The 26,231-nt window shown below is 46.2% G+C and overlaps 1 protein-coding gene across 2 annotated transcripts in view; it reads right to left on the bottom strand.

The window, feature by feature from the left end:
- Positions 1-26,231, bottom strand: part of XRCC6 (X-ray repair cross complementing 6) — a 39,539-nt gene that overhangs the window by 10,039 nt on the left and 3,269 nt on the right. For both annotated transcript variants that reach the window (XM_009217389.3, XM_009217390.2), the window contains exons 3-9: positions 22,271-22,383; positions 15,272-15,410; positions 14,755-15,009; positions 13,747-13,930; positions 9,918-10,104; positions 5,778-5,946; positions 2,658-2,819 (exon numbers count right to left, since the gene is read on the bottom strand). In XM_009217389.3, coding sequence (XP_009215653.2) covers positions 2,658-2,819; positions 5,778-5,946; positions 9,918-10,104; positions 13,747-13,930; positions 14,755-15,009; positions 15,272-15,410; positions 22,271-22,383 — 1,209 coding nt within the window. The remainder of the gene's footprint in view (positions 1-2,657; positions 2,820-5,777; positions 5,947-9,917; positions 10,105-13,746; positions 13,931-14,754; positions 15,010-15,271; positions 15,411-22,270; positions 22,384-26,231) is intronic.

Raw genomic sequence — 26,231 nt, forward strand, 5'->3', positions numbered from 1 at the left:
GTAGCCTATCAAGTAGCCGGGACTACAGGTGAACACCACCACACCTGGCTAACTTTTTGTATTTTTTGCAGAGAAGGAGTTTCACCATGTTGTTCAGGCTGGTCTCAAACTCCTGGGCTCAAGTGATCCATCTGCCTCAGCCTCCCAAAGTGCTAGGATTATAGGCATTAGCCACGGTGCCTGGCCTCCTTTTCTATTTTAACTACGCACTTTTCATGTACTGTGGCAGTAACTTTTACAGTTTGAGGTGCAAGAGCAAAACCAGCTTAGGCCGGGCAAGGTGGCTCACGTCGGTAAGCACAGCACTTTGGGAGGCTGAAGCAGGACGATCACTTCAGCTCGGGAGTTCGAGACCAGCCTGGGTAACACAGTGAGACCCTGTCTCAATTTATGTAAAAAAAGGAAAGAAAAAAACTAAGATGAATTTCTTTTTTCTTTTTTTTTTTGAGACAGAGTCGTGCTCTGTCACCCAGGTTGGAGTGCAGCGGCGTGATCTCGGCTCACTGCAAGCTCCACCTCCCGGGTTCACACCATTCTCCTGCCTCAGCCTCCCGAGTAGCTGGGACTACAAGCACCCACCATACCCGGCTAATTTTTTGTATTTTTAGTAGAGACAGGGTTTCACTGTGTTAGCCAGGATGGTCTCAATCTCCTGACCTCATGATCCACCGGCTTCAGCCTCCCAAAGTGCTGGGATTATAGGCGTGAGCTACTACGCCCAGGCTTTTTTTGAGACAGAGTCTCGCTCTGTCACCCAGGCTGGAGTGCAGTGGCACAATCTCAGCTCACTGCAAACTCTGCCTCCCAGGTTCACGCCATTCTCCTGCTTCAGCCTCCCAAGTAGCTGGGACTACAGGTGACCGCCACCACACCCGGCTAATTTTTTGTACTTTTAGTAGAGATGGGGTTTCACCGTGTTAGCCAGGATGGTCTCGATCTCCTGACCTCGTGATCCACTTGGCTAGGCCTCCCAAAGTGCTGGGATTATAGGCATGAGCCACCACGCCCGGCCACTAAGATGAAATTTCCTTTTCCTTCTTAACAATTTTGTGGATAGAAGACTCCTTCTTACCGTATATCTTAGCAACCTCAGCATACGATATTTTTTTCTTCATTAAAGTCAAGATCTCTCATCTTTTCATTTAAAAGAAGCACTTTATGACTTTCTCTTTAGTATATCCAAATTGCCAGCACCACACTTGTGCTTTGGGGCCATTATTAAATAAGGTGACCTGAACACAAGCACTGTAATACGTATTACACCTTGACAGTCAATCTGATAACCAAGACAGCTACTAAGTGACTAACCGGTGGGTAGCATTTACAGTGGGAAGATGCTTAACAAACGGATGATTCCTGCCCCAGGTGGGATTGTGCTTTTAAACTTTTTCTGGAATTTTCCATTTAAAATTTTTGGACCATGGTTGACTATGGGTAACTGAAATTGCAGAAAGCAAAACTGTGGTTGTGGCCCTCCTGTATTTACTGTTCCTGTCTGTAATGCCCCAGCAGAGACCCTTTACCTGGCAGCAGTTGGTTCCAGTCTCCAGCTTTTTTGATACATCCAGAGCTAGCTGGACAGTGCCTCCTCCCTGGAGGGCTAAATCCCAGCTCCATGGGGGCCTCCTCTGAGCTTCACCCTCGCCCCTTTTTTCCTTACCCTCTACCACATGATAAATAAAAGGAAACAGGTAAGGGTTATCAGGCTGATTTTAGTTCAATTACTGGCTGGTTCTGGAAGGACTAAAAAATCTAGGCTCTGTAACTAACTGCTGCTACCAAGTGAAAGCCTTTGCAAACAATGCTGACCACACTGAGCAAACAGGAAGAAGCAAGTCCCTCACCTCTCCTCTGCCCTTTGGTCTCCCTCTAGCACCCACTACAGACACAGCCTGAGAGCCAGCCGTGAAAGATGAAATTAGGTCTGGATCATCTCAGCCTCAGCAGTGCAGAGCATAAAATGGTGAATTTGGAGCCGAGAGGTAATAGCTTAGTAACTGAGCACTTCTGAACATGCTGAGGATCAAAGTTAAAACTACAGTAATGCATCTTAAATGTAAAACCACCCCAAAGGAAAGGTGCTCCAGAACACCCATATTTGTAGCTAAGAAATATTAAATAGAAAGGTTAAATTACTTGCCCACGTTGACCAGCTAATAAGCAGCAGAGATGGGCCCAAAACAAAAGCAAGCAGGCTTCCAGACACATAAGCACAAGATAAAGTCAAATCTGACTTTAAAATCCATGGTCTTTCTGCTTTACCTCACTATCTTGGCAAACCCCACGGTTGGTTTGTACAGGAACTAAACCAAACATTAGACATTACAAGGGTGCCAAACAATGGCTTTGGAAAGAAAGGCGTCGGCAGTGAGGTACCAAGAACTTGTGTCAGTAATCTGCAAACAGTCCCCTAAGCAGACACTTCTCTATCCCAGCTGCAGATCAGCCTTGTATGGCTGCGCATGCTGTGCACCCCATAACTATATTTAGTGGCCTCATCTGTCTGTGCATTAAATTCACCCAAGAAACCTAAAAAATAGACACTTTTAAGCCCCATTCCCAGAGACTATGATTCAGTAGGTCTGCATTAGGGGCCCATGGATGATTCCAAAGTATGGGCAAGGTTCAGAAGCCCTGGAAATATGTCTGCCACATACCTGGAGGAGTCACCTGAATTTTCTGGTCATCCAACTCTTCGTCCTGTGGCACCAAAGCCACAAAATAAGGGGGGATGTTCCTGCGGGGTGTGTATCTGCACAATGCTGCAACCTCCTTCTCCAGACACTTGATGAGCAGAGCACTGAACAAGGTTGAGCTCCCTAGAAAACAAAAAGCCCAGTGACCAGCTTCCTAAAACGGTTTCCTCCTTTCTTCTCTTTTAGCCCTACAGTTTCTCTTCCATTTTCTTTAAAGGGCTTATTTTAATTTTATTATTTATTTATTTGAGACAGGGTCTCGCTCTGTCACCCAGGATAGAGTGCAGTGCTGCAATCACAACTCACTGCAGCCTTGACCTCCCAAGCTCAAGCCATCTTCCCACCTCTGCTTCCTGAATAACTGGGACTACAGTCATGCACCACCACACCCAGCTAGTTTTAAGAGTTTTTGTAGAGACAAGGTCTCTCTAAGTCACCCTCACTGGTCTCCAACTCCTGGGCTCAACTGATCCTCCAGCCTCAGCCTCCCAAAGTGTTGGGATTACAGGCATGAGCCACCACACGAAGCCTTTAAAGGGCTTATATCTCAACAGGTAAGGGTTGGAGGACCCCCAACTAAGGGGAAAACGGGGGCAGCAGAGACACAGAAAGGAAAATTTTTAAAAGGAGTAAGAGGTTTAGAAGCCCCAAACATTCCACTTAAGAAAGGGAATTATGGCCAGGCATAGTGGCTCACGCCTGTAATCCCAGCACTTTGGGAGGTACAGGCAGGCGGATCACGAGGTCAGGAGTTCGAGACCAACCTGGCCAATATGGTGAAACCCCGTCTCTACTAAAAATACAAAAATTAGCTGGGCATGGTGGTGCATGCCTGTAGTCCCAGCTACTTGGGAGGCTGAGGCAGAAGAATCGCTTGAACCCAGGAGGCGGAGCTTGCAGCGAGCCGAGACCTCACCACTGCACTCCAGCCTGGACAACAGAGCAAGACTGTTTTAAAACAAACAAACAAACAGAAAGTGAATTATTGGCCAGGTGAGGTGGCTCACGTTTACAGTCCCAGCACTCTGGGAGGCCAAGACAGGTGGATTGCTTGAGCCCAGGAGTTCGAGACCAGCTTGTCCAACACAGCAAAACCTGTCTCTACTAAAAATACAAAAGATTAGCTGGACGTGGTGGTGCGGGCCTGTAGTCTCAGTTGCTCGAGAGGCTGAGGTGGGAGAATCACCTGAGCCTGGGAGCTTGAGGCTACAGTGAGCCAAGATGGTGCCACTGGATTCCAGCCTGGGTGACAGAGTGAGACTGTCTCAAAAAAAAAAAAAAGTAAATTATTAATATCAATTCACTTTTACTGACACTAGGTTAACGACATGACCCCAGTTACTAATGAAAACCAATTAAGTCAAATTTGGGGTGTTCATGAGCCGTAGCACAGAGGAAGAAAGGATCTAGACTGCACAAATAAACACAACGACAAGGTTCACATCCTCTTTAATTTCCAACACTAGAGAAAAAGTTGTGGGCTTATTTTGGTTTTGTTTGCTTTCTGCTCTCTTATCTGATGTTTCAAAGAATTACATGGGAAACTGTTTTTTTTTTTTTTTGAGACGGAGTCTCGCGCTGTCGCCCAGGCTGGAGTGCAGTGGCGCGATCTCGGCTCACTGCAAGCTCCGCCTCCCGGGTTCACGCCATTCTCCTGCCTCAGCCTCCTGAGTAGCTGGGACTACAGGCGCCCACCACCGCGCCCGGCTAATTTTTTGTATTTTTAGTAGAGACGGGGTTTCACTGTGGTCTCGATCTCCTGACCTTGTGATCCGCCCGCCTCGGCCTCCCAAAGTGCTGGGATTACAGGCGTGAGCCACCGCGCCCGGCGGGAAACTGTTTTTAAAAAGCTAAATTCCAGGCTGGATGTGGTGGCTCACGCCTGTAATCCCAGCACTGTGAGAGGCCAAGGCGGGTGGATCGCCTAAGGTCAGGAGTTCGAGACAAGCCTGGCCAACATGGTGAAACCCCATCTCTACTAAAAATAGAGAATTTAAGCCGGGCATGGTGGCGTGCACCTATAATAACAGCTACTTGGGAGGCTCAGGCAGGAGAGTCGCTTGAACTCAGGGGACGGAGGTTGCAGTGAGCCGAGACTGCACCACTTCACTCCAGCCTGGGCAACAACAACAACAACAAAAATATATATAAATATAAACAAGGCCGGGCACGGTGGCTCACACCTATAATCTCAGCACTTTGGGAGGCCGAGATGGGTGAATCACGAGGTCGAGTTTGAGATCAGACTGGTCAAAAAGGTGAAACCCCATCTCTACTAAAAATACAAAAATTAGGTACACGTGGTAGCGGGTTCCTGTAATCCCAGCTACTCGAGAGGCTGAGGAAGAAGAATCATTTGAACCAGGCGGGTGGAGGTTGCACTGAGCCAAGATCGGGCCATTGCACTCCAGCCTGGGTGACAGGGTGAGACTCTGTCTCAAATATAAATAAATAAATAAATAAAAAGTAAATTAAAAAAAAATTTATAAAGCTGAATTCCACAGTCCTCATCCGTGAGGCGGATGTTGCAGTGAGCCGAAATTGCACAACTACACTCTACTCTAGGTGACAAGAATAAAACTCCATCTCCAAAAAAAAAAAAAAGAAAAGAAATCTGTTTCTTTATTCCCACATTTCCAAAATTTGAGCTTGAAACACTTTTGGTTTTTTTTTTTTTGAGACAGTCTCACTCTATCGCCCAGGCTAGAATGCAGTGGTGTGATCTCAGCTCACTGAAACCTCTGTCTTTCAGATTCAAGTGATTTTCGTGCCTCAGCCTCCCAGGTAGCTGGGATCACAGGCGCAAGCCACCAGGTCTGGCTAAATTTTGTATTTTTAGTAGAGACGAGGTTTCACCATGTTGGCCAGGCTCATCCTGACCTCAGGTGATCCATCTGCCTTGGCCTCCCAAAGTGCTAGGATTAGAGGCATGAGCCACTGCACCAGGTAGAGCTTGAAACACTTTCAACATACTCTATTAACATCTCCTGTACAGTGTCCAAGCAGTGCCCATTTACAAAGCACTGCTCCATAAACTGCACTGTGTGTTAGAGTCACTCATCCGTGGTCCACACTACTTACCAATCACCAACGACTCCTCTGGGTACACGAACAGGGAGGGCCTCAGATAATGGTGTTTCTTCAGCAGTACCAACGGCTTGAAACCCATGAGCATCAAACCTGGATCATCAAATCGTTTTAGCTCTTCTGTCTCCTCTTTCTCCAGTATAATCTGACGACTCCCATAGATCTGAAGGAGAAGAACAAGGATCACATGGGAAGGCTACATGGAGATGCAAAATAACTGTAAGATGATGACACTAGCAAAGTTAAAATCAGCTCTCTTCTAAGGAGCAGGAAGATGGCTCGCGCCTGGCATATCCTCCTTGTCCAACAGGGAATTAACATTTATTGAGTGACTGTAGGTACTTTACACGTCAACTACTTTATCTTCTGTAACAATCCTAAGAGGTAGATGTTTCAACTGTTTTAGAGTGGGATTGTGTTTATGAATAGCCACTGCACTCCAACCTGTGCAACACAGTGAGCTCCTCTTTGCAAAAACAATAAAATAGGCTGAGTGCAGTGCCTCATGCCTGTAATCCCAGCACTTTGAAAGGCTGAGGCAAGACTGTTTGAGCCCAGGAGTTCAAGACCAGCCTGGGCAACATGGCAAGACCTATCTGTATAAAAAAATTAAAAGTTAGCTGGGCACAGTGGTACACACCTGTGGTTCCAGCTACTTGGGAGGCCGAGGCTGGAGGATCGCTTGAGCCCAGGAGTTTGAGGATGCAGTATGCCAAGATGGCACCACTGTACTGTAGCCTGGGTACCAGAGCAACTCTATTCCCCCAACCCAAAAAAAGAAAAAAAAAAAAAATGAACTGACCTCCCAGCACCATTCCTGACACACAAAGCATACCTAAACCTATTTATTTATTATTATTATTATTATTATTTGAGATGCAGTCTCTGTCACATTGTCACTGGCATGCAGTGGCGTGATCTCAGCTCAATGCAACCTCTGCCTCCCAGGTTCAAGTGATTCTCCTGCCTCAGCCTCCTGAGTAGCTGGGATTACAGGTGTGAGCCACTATGCCCAGCCCAAACCATATCTATTTATTAAATGAGAAGACCTATCTCAGGTACTGTACTAGATCTCAATGGGGGAGGCAGAGACACACACATATAAGTTCTACTTCCAAGACAGGGCACAGCGGCTCATGCCTGTAATCCCAATACTTTGCAAGGCCAAGGAGGCTGTATCATTTGAGCTCAGGAATTCAAGACCAGCCTGGGTAACATGGTGAGATCCTGTCTCTCCAAAAAAAATAAAAAATAAAAAAATTAGCCAGCTGTGGTGGCATGAATCTGTAGTCCCAGCTACCCAGGTGGCTAAGGTGGGAGGATCAACTGAACCCAAGAGGTTGAGGCTACAGTGAACTATGATGGCACACTACAAAGATTATTATTTGTATTGTTTGGCGAGAGAGAGAGAGATGTATATATACACACACACACATATACATACATATATAATTTTTTTTTTTTTTTTTTTTACACTCTTCCCCAGGCTGTGCACCACTACGCCTGGCTAATTTTTAGTTTTTTTGTAGAGACAGGGTCTCGCTATGATGCCCAGACTGATCTCAAACTCCTGGGTTCAAGTGATCCTCCTGTTTCAGCCTCCCAAAGTGCATGAGCCACCGTACTGAATGATGTTTGTATTCGATCCTGGATATGTGATTAATAACAGCTTAGTACCAGATTCAAATTTGGGTTTTACGAACAAAAGAAGAACTCTCACGGTTTTTTCAAACATACCGGATCAAGAAAAACTCAGGCCGGGCGCGGTGGCTCAAGCCTGTAATCCCAGCACTTTGGGAGGCCGAGACGGGCAGATCACGAGGCCAGGAGGTCGAGACCATCCTGGCTAACACAGTGAAATCCCGTCTCTACTAAAAATACAAAACTAGCAGGCCGAGGTGTAGCCTGGTCCCAGCTTCTTTCGGGAGGCTGAGGCAGGAGAATGGGAACCCGGGAGACTTTGCAGTGAGCTGAGTCGGCCACTGCACTCCAGCATGGGCAGAAATGAGACCTCGATAAAGGAAAAAAACTCATTGATGAGATCTACTGCCTATGAATAAATCAATATAAAATTAATTACTTCGGCCCGGTGGCGGTGGCTCAAGCCTGTAATCCCAGCACTTTGGGAGGCCAGTGAGTAGGATCCGCGAGGTCAGGAGATGAGACCATCTAGCTAACTGGTGAAACCCGTCTCTACTAAAAAAAACAAAAAACTAGCAGGCCCCGGTGACGAAGCCTAGTCAGCTACTGGGGAGACTGAAGGGCAGGAGAATGCGTCGAACCGGAGGCCGGGCTGCAGTGAGCGAGATCCTGCCTACACTCAGCCGGTGACAGAGTGAGACTCTGTCTCAAAAAAAAAAAAAAAAAAAAAAAAAAAATTAGTTACTTCCAAAGCGGAAGAAATGCTTGTCTTTTCTCCTTCAAAGAGTAGGGCAAAACTCTCTGGCTTGAAATTTGTGCTCATGGGTTGAATCAAAACTAATGTTTTAGTCATCTTATAGGCCCTAAACTTATGTAAAATGTCAGATTCTTCCACATTTTGCATAAAGGAACGATGACTCATTCAATTTTAACTTTCGATGTTAAATCTCTCTATAGACTGAGCAAAGGTAAGAGGATGAGGAAAGACAAGGTTCTGCGTCCTGCGTCTTTCAGATGCAGAAAGGGAGATGTTGTATGCCATTCCAAGGCACAGGAAAAATATCACTAGCAAAAATAAATTATCTCCCTAAAAAAACGAGTTCACGTCACACTTCATACTTTCCCTAACTCCTCATCTCCCTAATTAACTGTAAAGTATTTTATGCTATTGTACCTGAGGCAAGACTGTTAGACTGACAGCATCATGTACTGAGTGATGAAGGGGTGAGGTTTTCACTGGTATCTCTTTCAGACACTGGCCCAGTTTAACTTTCTAGCTATCAAAATATCACTGATCCAGACGCCACAGTCCCAAAGAGTTAAGTCTTTGTGTTTTAATAGGTTAGCAAGATGCACATGGTTCATTCAAGTGTGGTGGTGTTTACAACTAACTGATCACAACCAGTTACAGATTTCTTTGTTCCTTTTCCACTCCCACTGCTTCACTTGAGAAACAGAAAAGGGAAGGGGAGGGGAGGGGAGGGGAGGGGAGGGGAGGGAGGGGGGGGGGGAGGGGGGGAGGGAAAAAAGAAAAGGGAAGGGGAAGAAAAGGAAAGATGCACATATGAAAGTTATTTAACTGGTGAGCCTGATCAGTATCTCTCCTCCTCGTTAACTCTTCAGCGGGAGAAAATTCAGTAAGAAAGCATCTTGGGTTAGGTGTGGTGGTTCACATCTATAATCCCAGCACTTTAGGAGGCTGAAGCAGGAGTACTGCTTGAGCCTAGGAGTTCGAGGCCAGCCTGAGCAACATAATGAGACCTCATCTCGAAAGAAGGAAAGAAAGGAAAGAAAGGAAGAAAGAAAGAGAGAGAAAGAAAGAGAAAGAGAGAGAGAGAGAGAGAGAGAAAGAAAGAAAGAAAGAAAGACACAGACAGACAGAAAGGCCGGGCACAGTGGCTAATGTCTGTAATCCCAGCACCCCAGCACTTTGGGAAGCCAAAGTGGGAGCATTACTTAAGATCCAGAGTTTGACACCAACATAGTGAGACACCGTCTCTTTTATTCTGAGACGGAGTTATGCTCTTGTTGCCCAGGCTGGAGTGCAATGGCATGATCTCGGCTCACCGCAACCTCTGCCTCCCAGGTTCAAGTGATTCTCCTGCCTCAGCCTCCTGAGTAGCTGGGATTACAGGCACGCACCACCACACCTAATTTTGTATGTTTAGTAGAGATGGGGTTTCACCATGTTGGCCAGGCTGGTCTTGAACTCCTGACCTCAGATAATCCACCCACCTCGGCCTCCCAAAGTGTTGGGATTACAGGCGTGAGCCACTGTGCCCAGTTGACCCAGTCTCTTAAAAAATAAATAAATTAGCTGGGTATGATGTCACACGCCTGTGATCCCAGCTACTTGGGAGGCTGAGACAAAAGGATCATTTGAGCCCAGGAGGTCAAGGCTGTAGTGAGTCATGCTTATCCCACTGCACTCCAGCATGGGCGACACAACGAGACCCTGTCTCAAAGACAACAACAAAAGGCATCTCTACCTACCTGAGACCTCTTGGTATCGCTAGGCAGAAGCAAACCACCTGTACTCGTATTAAAGGTCCGGGTCTTGGTTTTCACTGGTTCATTTGTTTCCCGATAGAGCTTTATTGGAGGAGGCTTGAGAGCCTTCTGGACCAGATTATAAACGCCCACAGAGATCACTATATCTTTGTTGAGCTTCAGCTTTAACCTGAGGGAGTGAAAAATGAAAGAGCGTGAACTGAAAGACTGCACTTTTCTAAAATTCCCTCATAACACCAAAGCTTCACTGTTTTATTCTCTCCAATAATCCTAAGCTCTCAAATATAAATATGCTTTTTAATAATACAATCGAATTTGCTATAATATCACCTCAGAATCTATAGCACAATATATTAACTACTTAAAATAATGATAAAGAATGTACTACAGGTTGAGTATCCCTTTGCAAAATGCTTGCTTAGGACCAGAAATGTTTCAGATTTCAGATTTTTTTTGGGAATATTTGCATTTTATAGTACTTACTGTTTGAATATTCCTAACCCAAAAATCTAACACCCATAATGCTCCAATAAGCACTTCCTTTGAGCATTAGGTTGGTGCTCAAAAAAGTTTCAGATTGTACAGCATTTCTAATTTTGGATTTTCAGATTAGAAACACTTAACCCGTATAATAAAATGAGTAAAATGATAGTGTGTATTAAGCACAGCACTATACCAATCACCTCACAGCTAGTCACTCATTTAATCATCGTAATAGCCCTGTAAGTACTGTACTGGTTGTCTCATCTTTTTTTTTTTTTTTTTGAGACAGAGTCTCACACTGTTACTTGGGCTGGAGTGCAGTGGTGTGACCTCAGCTCACTGCAACCTCTGCCTCCTGGGTTCAAGCGATTCTCCTGCCTCAGCCTCCCAAGTAGCTGGGATTATAGGCACCCACCAAGACATCTAGCTAATTTCTTTTTATTTTAGTAGAGATGGTGTTTCACCATATTGGCCAGGCTGGTCTTGAACTCCTGACCTTGTGATTCACCCACACTGGCCTCCCAAAGTGCTGGGATTACAGGTGTGAGCTACCATGCTTGGCCTCGTCTCTGTTTTTCTAGGATCCCTTCCCTCACTTTGAATAAAGACCCATCATGCCGGGTGCAGTGGTTTAGGCCTTTAATCCCAGGTCAGGAGTTCAAGACCAGCCTGGCCAACATGGTAAAACCCTGTCTTTACTAAAAATACAAAAACTAGCCTGGCTTGGTGGTGCACAGTCTGTAATCCCAGCTACTTGGGAGGTTGAGGCAGGAGAATCGCTTGAACCAGGGAGTCGGAGGTTGCAGTGAGCCGAGACCGCACCACTGCACCACTCCAGCCTGGGCAACAGAGTGAGACTGTCTCAAAAAAAAAAAAAAAAAAAAAAAAAGAATCTAGCAATCTGGTTTCTATTGCTCTCAAGTAAGAAATCAGAGGCCGGGCGCAGTGGCTCACGCCTGTAATCCCAGCACTTTGGGAGGTAGAGGTGGGTGGATCACGAGGTCAGGAGGTCGAGACCATCCTGGCTAACATGGTGAAACCCCATCTCTACTAAAAATACAAAAAATTAGCCGGGTGTGATGGCAGGTGCTTGTAGTCCCAGCTACTCGGGAGGCTGAGGCAGGAGAATGGCGTGAACCCGGGATGCAGAGCTTGCAGTGAGCAGAGATTGCGCCACTGCTCTCCAGCCTGGGCGACAGAGCTACACTCCGTCTCAAAAAAAGAAATCAGAATGACACAATTTCAACAACAATGATAATAACTAACATTTATGAGTTTTTGCTCCCTAACAGGCTCTGTTTTCTAAGTGCTCTTCATTAACTCTTCATAGTAACCTAATGAGGCAGGTATTGTTGTCTCCAATTTACAGAGAATAAAGCAAACAATGCACATGCATGTGCCACTAACATTCTGGTCAACAATGGGGCACATATACAATGATGGTCTCTTAAGACGATAATGGAGCTCAAAATTTCCTATCACCTACTGACATCACAGTTGTCGTTAAGTTTGTCACACAAGGCATCACTCGTGCATCTGCAGTGATGCTGTGTAAACAAACCTACTGTGCTGCCAGTTATATAAAAGTATGCAGTCACTGCCGGGCGCGGTGGCTCAAGCCTGTAATCCCAGCACTTTGGGAGGCCGAGACAGGCGGATCACGAGGTCAGGAGATCGAGACCATCCTGGCTAACACAGTGAAACCCCGTCTCTACTAAAAATACAAAAACTTAGCCGGGCGAGGTGGCGGGCACCTGTAGTCCCAGCTACTCGGGAGGCTGAGGCAGGAGAATGGCGTGAACCCGGGAGGCGGAGCTTGCAGTGAGCTGAGATCCGGCCACTGCACTCCGGCCTGGGTGACAGAGCGAGACTCCGTCTCAAAAAAAAAAAAAAAAAAAAAGTATGCAGTCACGTCCTAGGCCTTCACATTCACTCACTACTCACCCAAAGCCACTTCCAGTCTTACAAGTTCCATTCATGTTAAGTGCCCTATGCAGGTATACCATTTATCTTTATACCGTATTTCTTTTTTTTTGAGAGGGAGTCTCACTCTGTCACCAGGCTGGAGTACAGTGGCACGATCTTGCCTCACTGCAACCTCTGCCTCTCGGGTTCAAGCGATTCTCAGCCTCCTGAGTAGCTGGGATTACAGGCACGCGTCACCACGTCCAGCTAATTTTTGCATTTTTAGTAGAGATGAGGTTTCACCATGTGGCCCAGGATGGTCTCGATCTCTTGACCTCGTGATCCACCCACCTCAGCATCCCAAAGTGCTGTGATTACAAGGCGTGAGCCACCGCATCTGGCCTGTATCATAATTTTATTGTATCTTTTCTATACCTTTAGATATATTTAGATACACAAATACCATTGCCTACGGTAAACAGTATGGTAATATGCTGTACAGGTTTGTGGCCTAAGAGCAATAGGCTAACCACATAGCCCAGGTATGTAGTAGGCTGTACTCTCTGGGTGTGTGAAATACCCTCTATGTTTGCACAATGACAAAATAGCCTAATGATGCAATTCTAAGAAGGTATCCCCATCATTAATTAACACATGACTGCTAGTCAGTACAGCTGAAGATACTCTTAGACCATAACTGTTTACCCCCAGGAAATGGAGGGCTGTGTTATTTTAGAGAAATATCATGCCAGCTCTTGCCAGAGATAAAGCAGCAAATTGCTTCTGGTATCCTGAAATAAAGCAAGTGTTTCAGAGGAATACAATGAGGCAGTGGCACAGTCGAGTTAAGTAGCCAGGCAGGGGCCGGGCGCGGTGGCTCAAGCCTGTAATCCCAGCACTTTGGGAGGCCGAGACGGGCGGATCACAAGGTCAGGAGATCGAGACCATCCTGGCTAACACGGTGAAACCCCGTCTCTACTAAAAAAAATACAAAACACTAGCCGGGCGAGGTGGCGGGCGCCTGTAGTCCCAGCTACTCGGGAGGCTGAGGCAGGAGAATGGCGGGAACCCGGGAGGCGGAGCTTGCAGTGAGCTGAGACTCGGCCACAGCACTCCAGCCTGGGCGACAGAGCGAGACTCCGTCTCAAAAAAAAAAAAAAAAGTAGCCAGGCAGGTCAAAGCAATGTGTTGCTTCTGGTTTGTTAAGGGATGTGTAGCAGTGCATTGTTTCTGATTTTTTTTTTTTTTTTCAGGTAGAAAGAGAGTCTTGCCATGTTGCCCAAGCTGGTCTCAAACTCCTAGGCTCAAGCAATCCGCCCGCCTTGGCCTCCCAAAGTGTTGGAATTACAGGTGTGAGCCACCACGCCCAGTCTGCTTCTGACATAAGGGCAGTGTAGGCAGCTGACCCGGGCTGAGTGCACACCTGCTGAGTGCTCGCTTCCTGGTCTCCTTGGCGCGAACCTTCCGCAACAGGTCTTCTAGCTTGCTGGATTCCTCAAAGTGAACCCTGAGGTCCTCATCCTCTGCTATGCTGATGATATCTCTGTAGAACAAGGATATGTCAAAGCCCCCAGGTTTCTTCAGGTGCATCAAGTCAAGGAAGATGCCTGTTGCAAGGGTAAACAAAAGGGAGGGAGGAAAAAACAATTTTCAGCAAGTGAGAAGTTCTTCCAGTTAAAACTGAAACATGCATTTAAAAGCTCCCTGAAAATTAGACTATTAACATTTTCAGGACTCAGAGAAAGTGGCTAAGGAAATCAACTGCTATAATGACTTCACACAACTTTTCAAATAATCACCATTCGTGGTAATATTAAAGTCAATACAACTGGCCAGGCACAGTGGCTCACACCTGTAATCCCCAGCACTTTGGGAGAGTCAAGTGGTGGATCATCTGCAGTTCAGAGTTCGAGACCAGCCTGGTCAACGTGGTGAAACCCCATGTCTACTAAAAATACAAAAATTAGCTGGGCACAGTGGCTCATGCCTGTAATTCCAGCTAGTTGGGAGGCTGAGGTAGGTGAATCGCTTGAACCTGGAAGGCGGAGGTTGCAGTAAGCCAAGATTGTGCCACTGCACTCCAGCCTGGGTGACACAGTGAGACTCCGTCTCAAAAAAAAAAGGCAAGACAATCTTGTTCTGACAGAGTCCTTCAGATAGCTAATGGCATGGCCATCTGCAGTGTTAATGTTACACAGGAGTCTTCTCCTGGCTTCACTTTATTTTTTCATTTTACTCTAAATGGTAAAAAGCAAATGCTTGAAGTCAGGTACACAGAAAGCAATAAAACTGCACTAGGCACAATGGCACATGCCTATAGTCCCAGCTACTTTGGAGGCTGAGGCTGAGCCAAGACTCCTGAACTCCTAAAACAACAACAACAAAAACAACAATTAAGTGCCAATTTAAGAGAACAGGGAAATATGCCCACCTGTATCTCGGAGATCACCTGCTTTGGTCCTGGCCCGGCTGGCTTTGGCACTGTCATTGCCATGGGGGTTGTCTTCATTGGTGAACAGCATGATCCTCTTATGACTCATCTTGAATTGGACATCACTGAAGAGGTTGGCACAGACCCACAGCACTTCACTGAGTGAGTAGTCAGATCCGTGGCCCATTAGGTCTTGGAAACGTTTTTGTCCTTGCTGCCCCTTAAACTGGTCAAGCTCCAGAATTCGTTTTGCACCTGATCAGAGGTAGGGAGTCAAATGGAAGGAAAAATCAGAATAATGTCAGTGGTTGCCTTTACCACAAGGCTAACAGAAGGACCCTTTCTCACCCCAGAGCTGTTTAACCCATTTAACAAAGTCCACATCGAGCAAGGTCCCCTTATGCAGGAAAGCATACTCCTAGACAAGATGTAACTTGCTTCCCTCTCCACTCCTCTTTGTTCAGAATACCAACATTCTCATATATAAGGGAAAAGCTGATCTTAGAATATTACTGACCCGGATTATCCAGCTCCTGTAAGACGTAAATATTTTTAAAGTTCACTGAATTTTTGTCTTTCTCGGTACCATAGAACACCACAGCCAGGAGATCTCGATCACTGCTTATGATCTTACTGATGTACACACTTTGGATACACTGAAAAAAATAAAAATTCAATTAATACTTACCATTAAATGTAAGCTCCATAAGTGCTCAGTACCTATTAGTTGCTCAAAATATATTTGCTGAATTTGTACATGGCACTAAAATACGGCATGACCCCTACCTTCAGGAGTAATGAATCAGTGAGAGTAATGGACATAAATATCAAATTTTAACAAAAACCAGAATGCAGTAAGTATACATTAGAAGTATAAGCAGTCCCTGCCATAGAAATCAGAGAATTAATAATACGTATATTCAGGTCAGGCACAGTGGCTCACATCTGTAGTAATCCCAGCACTTTGGGAGGCTGAGGTGGGTCACTTGAGCCCAGGAGTTTGAGACCAGCCTGGTCAACATAGTGAAACTCCATCTCCACAAAACAAAAAACAAAAAAATTAGCTGGGTATGGTGGCACAGGGTCCAGGTTACTTGGGAGGCAGATGTGAAAGATCGCTTGACCCCTGGAGGTGAAGGCTGCAGTGAGCAGAGATCGCACCACTACAGTCCAGCCTGGGCAAGAGTGAGACCCTGTCTAAAGAAAAAAGAAAAGTATCAGAGGGAGGAAACTGTGCTATGGGAGTTGGGGGGAAGCCAAGCATTGGAATCAGAGCACCTGGAGTTCAGTCCTACTGATGGCACTTACTTAACTGGCTGAATTCGGAGAGGTCATGTGATCTTTCAAGTACCCTGGTCTCAGGAAACTGAGTTTATATATACAGATGGCCCTCCATATCTGCTAGTTCTGCATCTATGTATTCAACCAACCTCAAATCTCAAATATTCAGGAAAAACAAAGAAATTCCACAGTTCCAAAAAGCAAAACCTGAATTTGCCATGTGTCAAGTACTACAACAAACCCATGTGAATGAAGTGATGCATAGGCATTGTATTAGGTACTATGAGTAACCTAGAGATGACTTAAAGTATAGCGGAGGATGTGTGTAGGTTATATGCAAATACCATGCCATTTTATTTAAGGGACTTGGGCATCCTCAGATTTTGGAATCCACAGGGAGTCCTGGAACCAATTCCCTCAATAACAAGGGATGACTACATAAAATAATTACAATGCTTAAGTATATGTGACCTGAAAATAAGTCAGTAACTACCAGTAAGAGCATCCTTGAAATAAAATTGCTTAACCACACAGTTAAAGACATCAGTATTCCTGGCCGGGTGTGGTGGCTCAAGCCTGTAATCCCTGCACTTTGGGAGGCCGAGACGGGCGGATCACGAGGTCAGGAGATCGAGACCATCCTGGCTAACATGGTGAAACCCCGTCTCTTACTAAAAAATACAAAAAACTAGCCAGGCATGGTGGCGGGCGCCTGTAGTCCCAGCTGCTTGGGAGGCTGAGGCAGGAGAATGGCGTAAACCCGGGAGGCGGAGCTTGCAGTGAGCTGAGATCCGGCCACTGCACTCCAGCCTGGGCGACACAGCGAGACTCCATCTCAAAAAAAAAAAAAAGACATCAGTATTCCAGTTAACAGGAAAGGTCGATCCCTCATATAAACTAATGTCAGCATCAGGTCTTGTAAGAGTTTGCCAGTTCAGCCAGGTACGGCGGCTCATGCCCATAATCCCAGCACTTTGGGAGGCCAAGGCGAGTGGATGACGAGGTCAGGGGCTCGAGACCATTCTGACCAACATGGTGAAACCCCATCTCTACTAAAAACACAAAAATCAGTTGGCTGTGGTGGCATGTGCTTGTAATCCTAGCTACTCAGGCGGTTGAGGCAGAAGAATCGCTTGAACTCAGGAGGTGGAGGTTGCAGTGCGCTGAGATTACACCACTGTACTCCAGCCTGGGCGACAGAGTCAGACTCTGTCTCAAAAGAAGGAAAAAAAAAAAAAAAAAAAAAGTTCATCAGTTCTAGGGGCCTATTTAATTCTGGAGCACTAACAAAATTATGTCTTGGGGCCAGGTACAGTGGCTCACACCTGTAATCCCAGAACCTTGAGAGGTCAACACAGGCGGATTGCTACAGAAGTTTGAAACCAGCCTAGGCGACAGGGGAAAACGATGTCTCTACAGCCGGGCGCGGTGGCTCAAGCCTGTAATCCCAGCACTTTGGGAGGCCGAGACGGGCGGATCATGAGGTCAGGAGTTCGAGACCATCCTGGCTAACACGGTGAAACCCCGTCTCTACTAAAAAAATACAAAAAGCTAGCCGGGTGAGGTGGCGGCGCCTGTAGTCCCAGCTACTCGGGAGGCTGAGGCAGGAGAATGGCGTAAACCCGGGAGGCAGAGCTTGCAGTGAGCTGAGATCCGGCCACCGCACTCCAGCCCGGGCGACAGGCGAGACTCCGTCTCAAAAAAAAAATGTCTCTACAAAAAACAAAAAAATTAGCTGGGCATGCACGTGCTTGTAGTCCCAACTACTCAGCTACTTAGGGATGCTGAGGCAGGAGGATCACCTGAGCACAGGAGGTCAAGGCTGCAGTGGGCAGAGACCATGCCACTGTACTCCAGCCTAGGTGACAGAGCAAGACCCTGTCTCAAAAAAAAAATTTAAGTTGTGGAACCTGCAAAGCTGAGGAATAAAACCAACCATGGTGATCCCGTCCATGTCCTGCCTGAGCTCCAGCTGGCCTTCGTCCACAGCTATTCTCTTCTTAAATGCAGAATGTGTCCTACAGCTAGTCATTGACAACAATCCACATGGCAAGTAGTCATTTCCATAAATATTTTAATCTACTCCGAGGAGTCTACAAACTTTTAAAAGAATTTGGTAAGGGCTCCTTCTAGGTTCTAAAAAAATTAAAAACAAAAACTAAAACAGAATTTCAGAAAATGTTTTCTATTGCTTATCAAATACTGAATACTTATTATTGGTTATCAAATTGTGCTCATCTATGAATGTCTCATTTCCTTGCTACCTAACAATACATTTTCTTCTGAGGTCTTCAGGCATCAAGGGTTCCATTAACTTTCTGAAATTATAGGTAGAATTGTGAGTACTATATTTTTTGAGGGGAAGGTATGTAGCTGTCATCATATTCTCAAAGAGGTCCATGGTTGGCCGGGCGCAGTGGCACATGCCTGTAATCCTAGCACTTTGGGAGGCCAAGGTGGGCAGATCACAAGGTCAGGAGATCAAGACCATCTGGCTAACACGGTGAAACCCTGCCTCTACTAAAAAATTTTTTTAAAAAAATTAGCCAGGCGTGGTGGTGGGCACCTGTAGTCCCAGCTACCCGGGAGGCTGAGGCAGGAGAAGGGCGTGAACCCGGGAGGCGGAGTTTGCAGTGAGCCAAGTTCATGCCACTGCACTCGAGCCTGGGCAACACAGCGAGACTCCATCTCAAAAAAAAAAAAAAAAAAAAAAAGAGGTTCACGGTCTAAAAAAGGTTACAGCACTGCTCTTCAACGTGATGGTCTCCAAATCAGTAACATCAGCATCACCTGACAACTTACTAGAAATGCAAATTCTTGGTCCCCATTCTAGATGTAGAGAATCAGAAATTCTGATTCTGGGGCAAGGTTCTGTAGTCTGTTTTAATGCCCTGCAAGTAACTCTGTTTGAGAACCATTTTAAATTAACGACTGTTTTCATTCATGGTTCTATTATTTTATTTCACACACACACTTTTTTTTTTTTTTGAGACGGAGTATGGCTCTGTCGCCCAGGTTGGAGTGCAATGGTGCCATCTCGGCTCACTGCAATCTCCGCCTCCCAGGTTCAAGTGATTCTCCTACCTCAGCCTCCTGAGTAGCTGAGAGTACAGGCGCGCACCACCACACCCAACTAATTTTTGTATTTTTAGTAGAGACGGGGTTTCACCACTTTGGCCAGGATGATTTTGATCTCTTGACCTCGTGATTCGCCCACCTTGGCCTCCCAAAGTACTAGGATTACAGGTATGAGCTACCGTGCCCGGCCTTTTTTTTTTTTTTTTTTTTTTAAGGGACAGGGTCTTACTCTGTTGCCCAGGCTAGGGTTCACTGGCACAATCATAGCTCAGTGCAGCCTCAAACTCCTGGGTTCAAGCAATCCTCTCACCTCAGCCTCCTGAGTAGTACAGGTGCACACCACCACACCGAGCTTTTTTTTTTTTTTGGTGCAAGATACTCTGGTTTGCCAACTACAAGAACAGTTTCTTTTTTTTCTTGAGATGGAGTCTCTCTCTGTCACCCAGGCTGGAGTGCAGTGGCGCAATCCTGGCTCACTGCAACCTCCACCTCCAGAGTTCAAGCAATTCTCCTACCTCAGCCTCCCGAATAGCTGGGACTACAGGCCTGCACTACCATGCCCGGCTAATTTTTGATTTTGAGTAGAGTTTCACCATGTTGGCCAAGCTGGTCTCGAACTCCTGACCTCACGTGATTTGCTCACCTCAGCCTCCCAAAGTGCTGGGATTACAGGCGTGAGCCACCACACCCTGCCTACAAGAACTATTTGTACACAAATTAGAACATGAAAAGTTTCTGTTCAGTTCCAAATTCTAAAATCATGAGGCATGAGATATATAATAAATCTGTGAAAATTCCTCTCTATGAAGTACACAAAAGAAGCAGTAATCTTTTTAATTAAGCTGAAATTTAGATAAAAAAGAATCATTTCTAAGCAAACAATTAAAAGGTATTTAATACATTCACAATGTGCCAGGCATAGTGGCACACGTCTTAATCCCAGCCACTCAGGAGGCTGAGGTGGGTGGATTGCTTGAGCTCAGGAGTTCCAAACCAGCCTGAGCAATAGTGGGATACCATCTCGAAAAAAAAAGCAAGGCCAGGTGCAGTGCCTCACGCCTGCAATCCTAGCACTTTGAAAGGCCGAGGCGAGCAGATCACAAGGTCAGCGGTCCGAGATCATCCTGGCCAATATGGTGAAACTCCGTTTCTACTAAAAATACAAAAATTAGCTGGGCATGGTGACGCATGCCTGTAATCTCAGCTACTCGAGCGGCTAAGGCAGGAGAATCGCCTGAACCAGGGAGTCGGAGGTTGCAGTGAGCCAAAATTGCACCACTGCACTCCAGCCTGGCGACCGAGCAAGACTCTATCTCAAAAATAAATAAAAATTTTTAAAAAGCATAAATACACACACAAGGCTGGGCGCAGTGGCTCAAGCCTGTAATCCCAGCACTTTGGGAGGCCGAGGCGGGCAGATCACGAGTTCAGGAGATCGAGACCATCCTGGCTAACACGGTGAAACCCCGTCTCTACTAAAAATGCAAAAAATTAGCCAGGCATGGTGGCAGGCGCCTGCAGTCCCAGCTACTCCGGAGGCTAAGGTAGGAGATTGGCGTGAACCCGGAAGGCAGAGTTTGCAGTGAGCAGAGATCGCGCCACTACACTCCAGCCTGAGCGACAGAGTGAGACTCCGTCTCAAAAAAATAATAAAAATAAAAATAAATAAATACACACACAAACATTCACAATGTTGTGCAACTACCAACTCTAGTTCCAAAAAATTTTCATCACCCCAAAAGCAAACCCAGTACCCACTAAGCAGTTGCTCCCCGTTCATCTCTTCCCTGTGCCTCAGGTAACCAACCACCACTCTGCATTAAGAACTTACCTATTCTGGATATTTCATGCAAATGAAATCATACAATATTTGACTTTTTGTATCTGGCTTCTTTCACTTAGCATAATGCTTTCAAGGTTCATCTACTTTGTAGTACGTATCAATTCTTCATTCTTTTTCGTGGAATGTATATCCATATGTCACTGTTTAGTCATTTGAAATGTTTTGGAATAAGATAGAGGTGGTGTCTGCATAACATTGTGAATGTGTCATTGAATTGTATACTTTCAAATGGTTAATTTTATGTTACATGAAACACAACCTCTAAAGAAACAAAAACAGGTCAGGCACAGTCAATCACACCCATTTATCCACAACCTTGCCAACACCTCTTATTTTCTGCTGGTGTTTTTTAAATTTTAGTTTGTTTATATAGTGGGTATGAGTGATTTTTCATTTGCCTTTCTCTAATGACTAAACATGCTGAGTATCTTTTCCTGTGCTTGTTGGACATCTGCGTATCTTTGGAGAAATGTCCTGTCTTTTTTTTTTTCTTTTAGACAAGAGTCTCACTCTGTTGCCCAAGCTGGAGTGCAGTGGTGCAATCTCAGCTCACTGCAACCTCCATCTCCCGGGTTTAAGAGATTCTCCTGCCTTAGCCTCCTGAGTACCTGGGACTACAGAAGCGCACCACCCTGTCTGGCTAATTATTTTTGCATTATTAGCAGAGACGAGGTTTCACCATGTTGGCCAACCTGGTCTCCAACTCCTGACCTCATGATCCGCCCGCCTCCGCCTCCCAAAGTGCTGGGATTACAGATACGAGCCACCATGCCCGGCAGGAGAAATGTCTTTTCAAGTCCTGTGCCTGTTTTAAAATTGAAGTTGCCTTTTTATTGTAGCCATCTTCCCCAACCACAGGTAGCAGTCAACTCCCAAGTATCACTCACTCTTTTCCACACTATAACTGCAGGAACTTCCCTTCCACCTTTATACTCTCATCTCTGCAAGAGGAGGCGCCTACTTCTTTTTTGTGGTGTTTTTGTTTTTTGAGACAGAGTCTTGCTGTCTTACCTATGCTGGAGTACAATGAGCAGCACAATCCCAGCTCACTGCAGCCTTGATCTCCTGGGCTCAAGCAATCCTCTTGCCTCGGCCTCCCTAGCAGCTAGGACTACAGGTGTGCACCACTACACCTGGATGATTTGTGTATTTTCTGTAGAGATGGGGTTTCTCCATGTTACCAGGTTGGTCTCAAACTCCTAGGCTCAAGTGATCTCCCTGTCTCGGCCTCCCAATGTAGAGATTACAGGCATGAGCCACCATGCCCAGTCGATACTGTTTTTAAATTTGTCTTAAACTAAAAGGTAGTCTTACCTGGATGCTCATGTCAAAAGGTGTCAACTCATCTTCACTCTGAGATTCAAACATAGCCTTGGAGGCATCAACCAAAAAAATCAAACTATCTCTTCCTGAATATTTATAGTCTCCTATGGGGAAAAAAGTGGAAGAAAATGTTTATCCTTGTATTCGTATTTGTTTACCATATAAAACAAAGGCCATAAAGTATAACCTAATCAATTATTATAAAGTGAACAACCATAAAATCTCCACCTATGTCAGGAAATTGAGTCTTGCCAGACACCCCAGAAACCCCTCATAATTATATTCCTTCCCAATTACAACACCCATCTCCCCCAAAAAAGTCAATATCCTGGGTTTTTTTGGTTTTTTTTTTTTTTTTTTTGAGATACAGTCTCACTCCCATCACCCAGGCTGGAGTGCAGTGACACAATCACAGCTCACTGCAACCTTGAACTCCTGGGCTCAAGCTATCCTCCTGCCTCAGCCTCCCGAGTAACTGGGACTACAGGTGTATGCCACCATGACCAGCTAATTTTTTAAATTTACTGTAGAGATGGTATCGTGATGCACTGCCCAGGCTGTTCTCAAACTTCTGAGCTCAGGCAATCCTTCCGCCTAGGCCTCTATTTTTTTTTTTTGAGACGGAGTCTCGTTCTATTGCCAGGCTGGAGTACGGTGGCGTGATCCCAGCTCACTACCACCTCCGCCTCCCAGAGTCAAGCGATTCTCCTGCCTCAGCCTCCCGAGTAGCTGGGATTATAGCCGCCCACTACCACGCTCAGCTAATTTTATATTTTTAGTAGAGACAGGGTTTCACCATGTTGGCCAGGTTGGTCTTGAACTCCTGACCTCAGGTGACCTACCCACCTCAGCCTCCCAAAGTGCTGGGATTACAGGCGTGAGCCACTGCACCCAGGCCTGCCCTGGCCTAAGAGCTAGGATTATAGCCATGATCTACCACACACCCACCCGTTTCTTTATAATTTTATCACCCAAAACTACATTTCTAAACATTACCTTTGACTTACTGTTTCTGAAGCCTCTTCATCTACAGATACCCTCTTTTTCCCTTGTAATTTATTTGCTGAAGAGCCAAGATGCTTTGTACTATACACTTATCCACATTCTGGATTTTGCTGATTGCCTTTTTAAAAAAATTAATTAGGTGGGGCACGGTGGCTCATGTCTGTAATCCCAACACTTTGGGAGAACAAGGCAGGCGGATCACTTGAGGTCAGGAGTTCGAGACCAGCCTGGTCAACATGGTGAAACCCCGTCTCTACTGAAAATACAAACATTAGGCCGGGCGCGGTGGCTCACGCCTGTAATCCCAGCACTTTGGGAGGCCGAGGCGGGCGGATCACAAGGTCAGGAGATCGAGACCATCCTGGCTAACCCGATGAAACCCCGTCTCTACTAAAAATACAAAAAATTAGCTGGGTGTTGTGGCGGGCGCCTGTAGTCCCAGCTACTCGGGAGGCTAAGGCAGGAGAATGGCGTGAACCCGGGAGGCGGAGCTTGTAGTGAGCTGAGATCGCACCACTGCACTCCAGCCTGGGTAACAGAGCAAGACTCTGTCTCAAAAAAAAAAAAAAAAAAAAAAATTAGCCAGGCGTGGTGGTGAGCACCTGCAGTCCCAGCTACTTGGGAGGCTAAGGCAGGGAAATGGCGTGAACCCGGGAGGCGGAGCTTGCAGTGAGCCGCGATCACACCACTGTACTCCAGCCTGGGCGACAGAGTGAGACTCCATCTCAAAACAAAAAAAAAAAAAAAAAATTAGCCAGGCATGGTGGTGCCCACCTGTAATCCCAGCTAATTGGGAGGCTGAGGTAGGATAATCACTTGAACCCAGGAGGCAGAGGTTGCCGTGAGCAGAGATCACACCACTACTCTCCAGCCTGGGCCACAGAGCAAGATACGTCTCAAAAACAAATAAATAATTATTTTCGCCAGGCACAGTGGCTCACGCCTATAATCCCAGCACTTTGGGAGGCCAAGGCGTGTGGATCATGAGGACAAAAGATTGAGACCATTCGGGACAACACAGTAAAACCCCATCTCTACTAAAAATACAAAAACTAGCTGTGTGTGGTGGCACATGCCTGTAACTAGAGAGGCTGAGGTGGGAGAATTGCTTGAACCTGGGATGCAGAGGCTGCAGTGAGCCAAGATTGCGCCACTGCACTCCAGTTTGGGTGACACAGTGAGAGCCTGTTTTAAAAAAAATAAAAATAAATAAATGGCAGGGCATGGTGGCTCATGCCTATAATCCCAGCACCTTAGGAGGCCGAGGCATGTAGATCACGAGGTCGAGATTGGGACCATCCTGGACAACATGGTGAAACCCCATCTCTACTAAAAATACAAAAACTAGCTGTGTGTGGTGGCGCATGCCTGTAATTCCAGCTACTAGGGAGGCTGAGGCAGGAGAATCGCTTGAACCCAGGAGGCAGAGGTTGCAGCCAGCCAAGACTACGCCACTGCACTCCAGCCTGACGACAGAGACTCCATCTCAAATAAATAAATAAAATTAACGAATTAATCATTTTAGAAACAGAGTCTTGTTCTCTCACACAGGCTGGAACACAGTGGTGCAATCATAGCTTACTGCAGCCTTGAACTTCTGGGCTTGATCGATCCTCTGCCGCGGCCTCCCAAAGTATTGGGATTACAGGCATGAGCCACCTTGCCGGGCCTGCTGATTGACCTCTTTTGGTGCAGATTAACATAGTCCTCTGTCCTTCCTACTAAGGACATAGAGAGGCTTAATCAGATTCAGGTTTTCTTTCTTCAGCATGACTCTATCGTTAAGTAACGTGTTTTTTCCTAAAAAGGTATATAACGTCTGGTTATCTCCAAGTAACTGGGATTACAGGCATGTGCCACCATGCCCAGCTAATTTTCTGCATTTAGTAGAGATGGGGTTTCACCATGTTGGTCAGGCTGGTCTCAAACTCCTGACTTCAGGTGATCCACCCGCCTTGGCCTCCCAAAGTGCCAGGATTACAGGCATAAGCCACCATGCCTGGTTTATTTTATTTTTATTTTTTTGAGACGGAATCTTGCTGTCGCCCAGACTGGAGTGCAGTGACGCGATCTCGGCTCACTGCAAGCTCCGCCTCCCGGGTTCATGCCATTCTCCTGCCTCAGCCTCCAGAGTAGTTGGGACTACAAGCACCTGCCACCACACCTGGCTAATTTTTTGTATTTTTTTAGTAGAGACAGGGTTTCACCATGTTAGTCAGGATGGTCTCCATCTCCTGACCTCGTGATCCACCCACCTCGGCCTCCCAAAGTGCTGGGATTATAGACCTGAGCCACCACGCCCGGCCCGTTTTATTTTGAGACAGGGTTTCACTCTGTCGCCCAGGCTGGAATGCAGTGTTGCAATCTTGGTTCACTGTAGCCTCTGCCTCCCGGGTTCAAGCAATTTTTGTGCCTCAGTCTCCTAAGCAGCTGAGGCTACAGGTGCATGTCACCACAGACTCAACTAATTTTTGCATTTTTTAGTAGAGACGGTGTTTTGCCATGTTGGCCAGGCTGGTCTTTAACCCCTGACTTCAGGTGATCTGCTCCCAAAGTGTTGGGATTACAGACGTGAGCCACCACACCCGGCCAAATTGTGGTATATTTAAAATGAGCTATAGGCCAGGCACGGTTGCTTACACCTGTAATCCCAGCACTTTGGGAGGCCGAGGTGGGCGAATCACCTAAGGCCAGGAGTTCAAGACCAGCCTGGCCAACATGGCGAAACACTGTCTCTACCAAAAATACAAAAATTAGCCGGGTGTGGTGGTGCACATGCCTGTGTTCCCAGCTGCTCGGGAGGCTGAGATGGGAGAATAGCTTGAACCGGGGTGGTGGAGGTTGCAGTGAGCCGAGATTGAGCCACTGCACTCCAGCCTCGGCAACAGAGCGAGACTCTGTCTCAGTAAATAAATAAATAAAAGGAGTTATAGAGATTAAATACATG

The sequence above is a fragment of the Papio anubis genome, chromosome 16 (genome assembly GCF_008728515.1).
Source record: "Papio anubis isolate 15944 chromosome 16, Panubis1.0, whole genome shotgun sequence".
In the NCBI taxonomy this organism is placed as follows: Eukaryota; Metazoa; Chordata; class Mammalia; order Primates; family Cercopithecidae; genus Papio; species Papio anubis.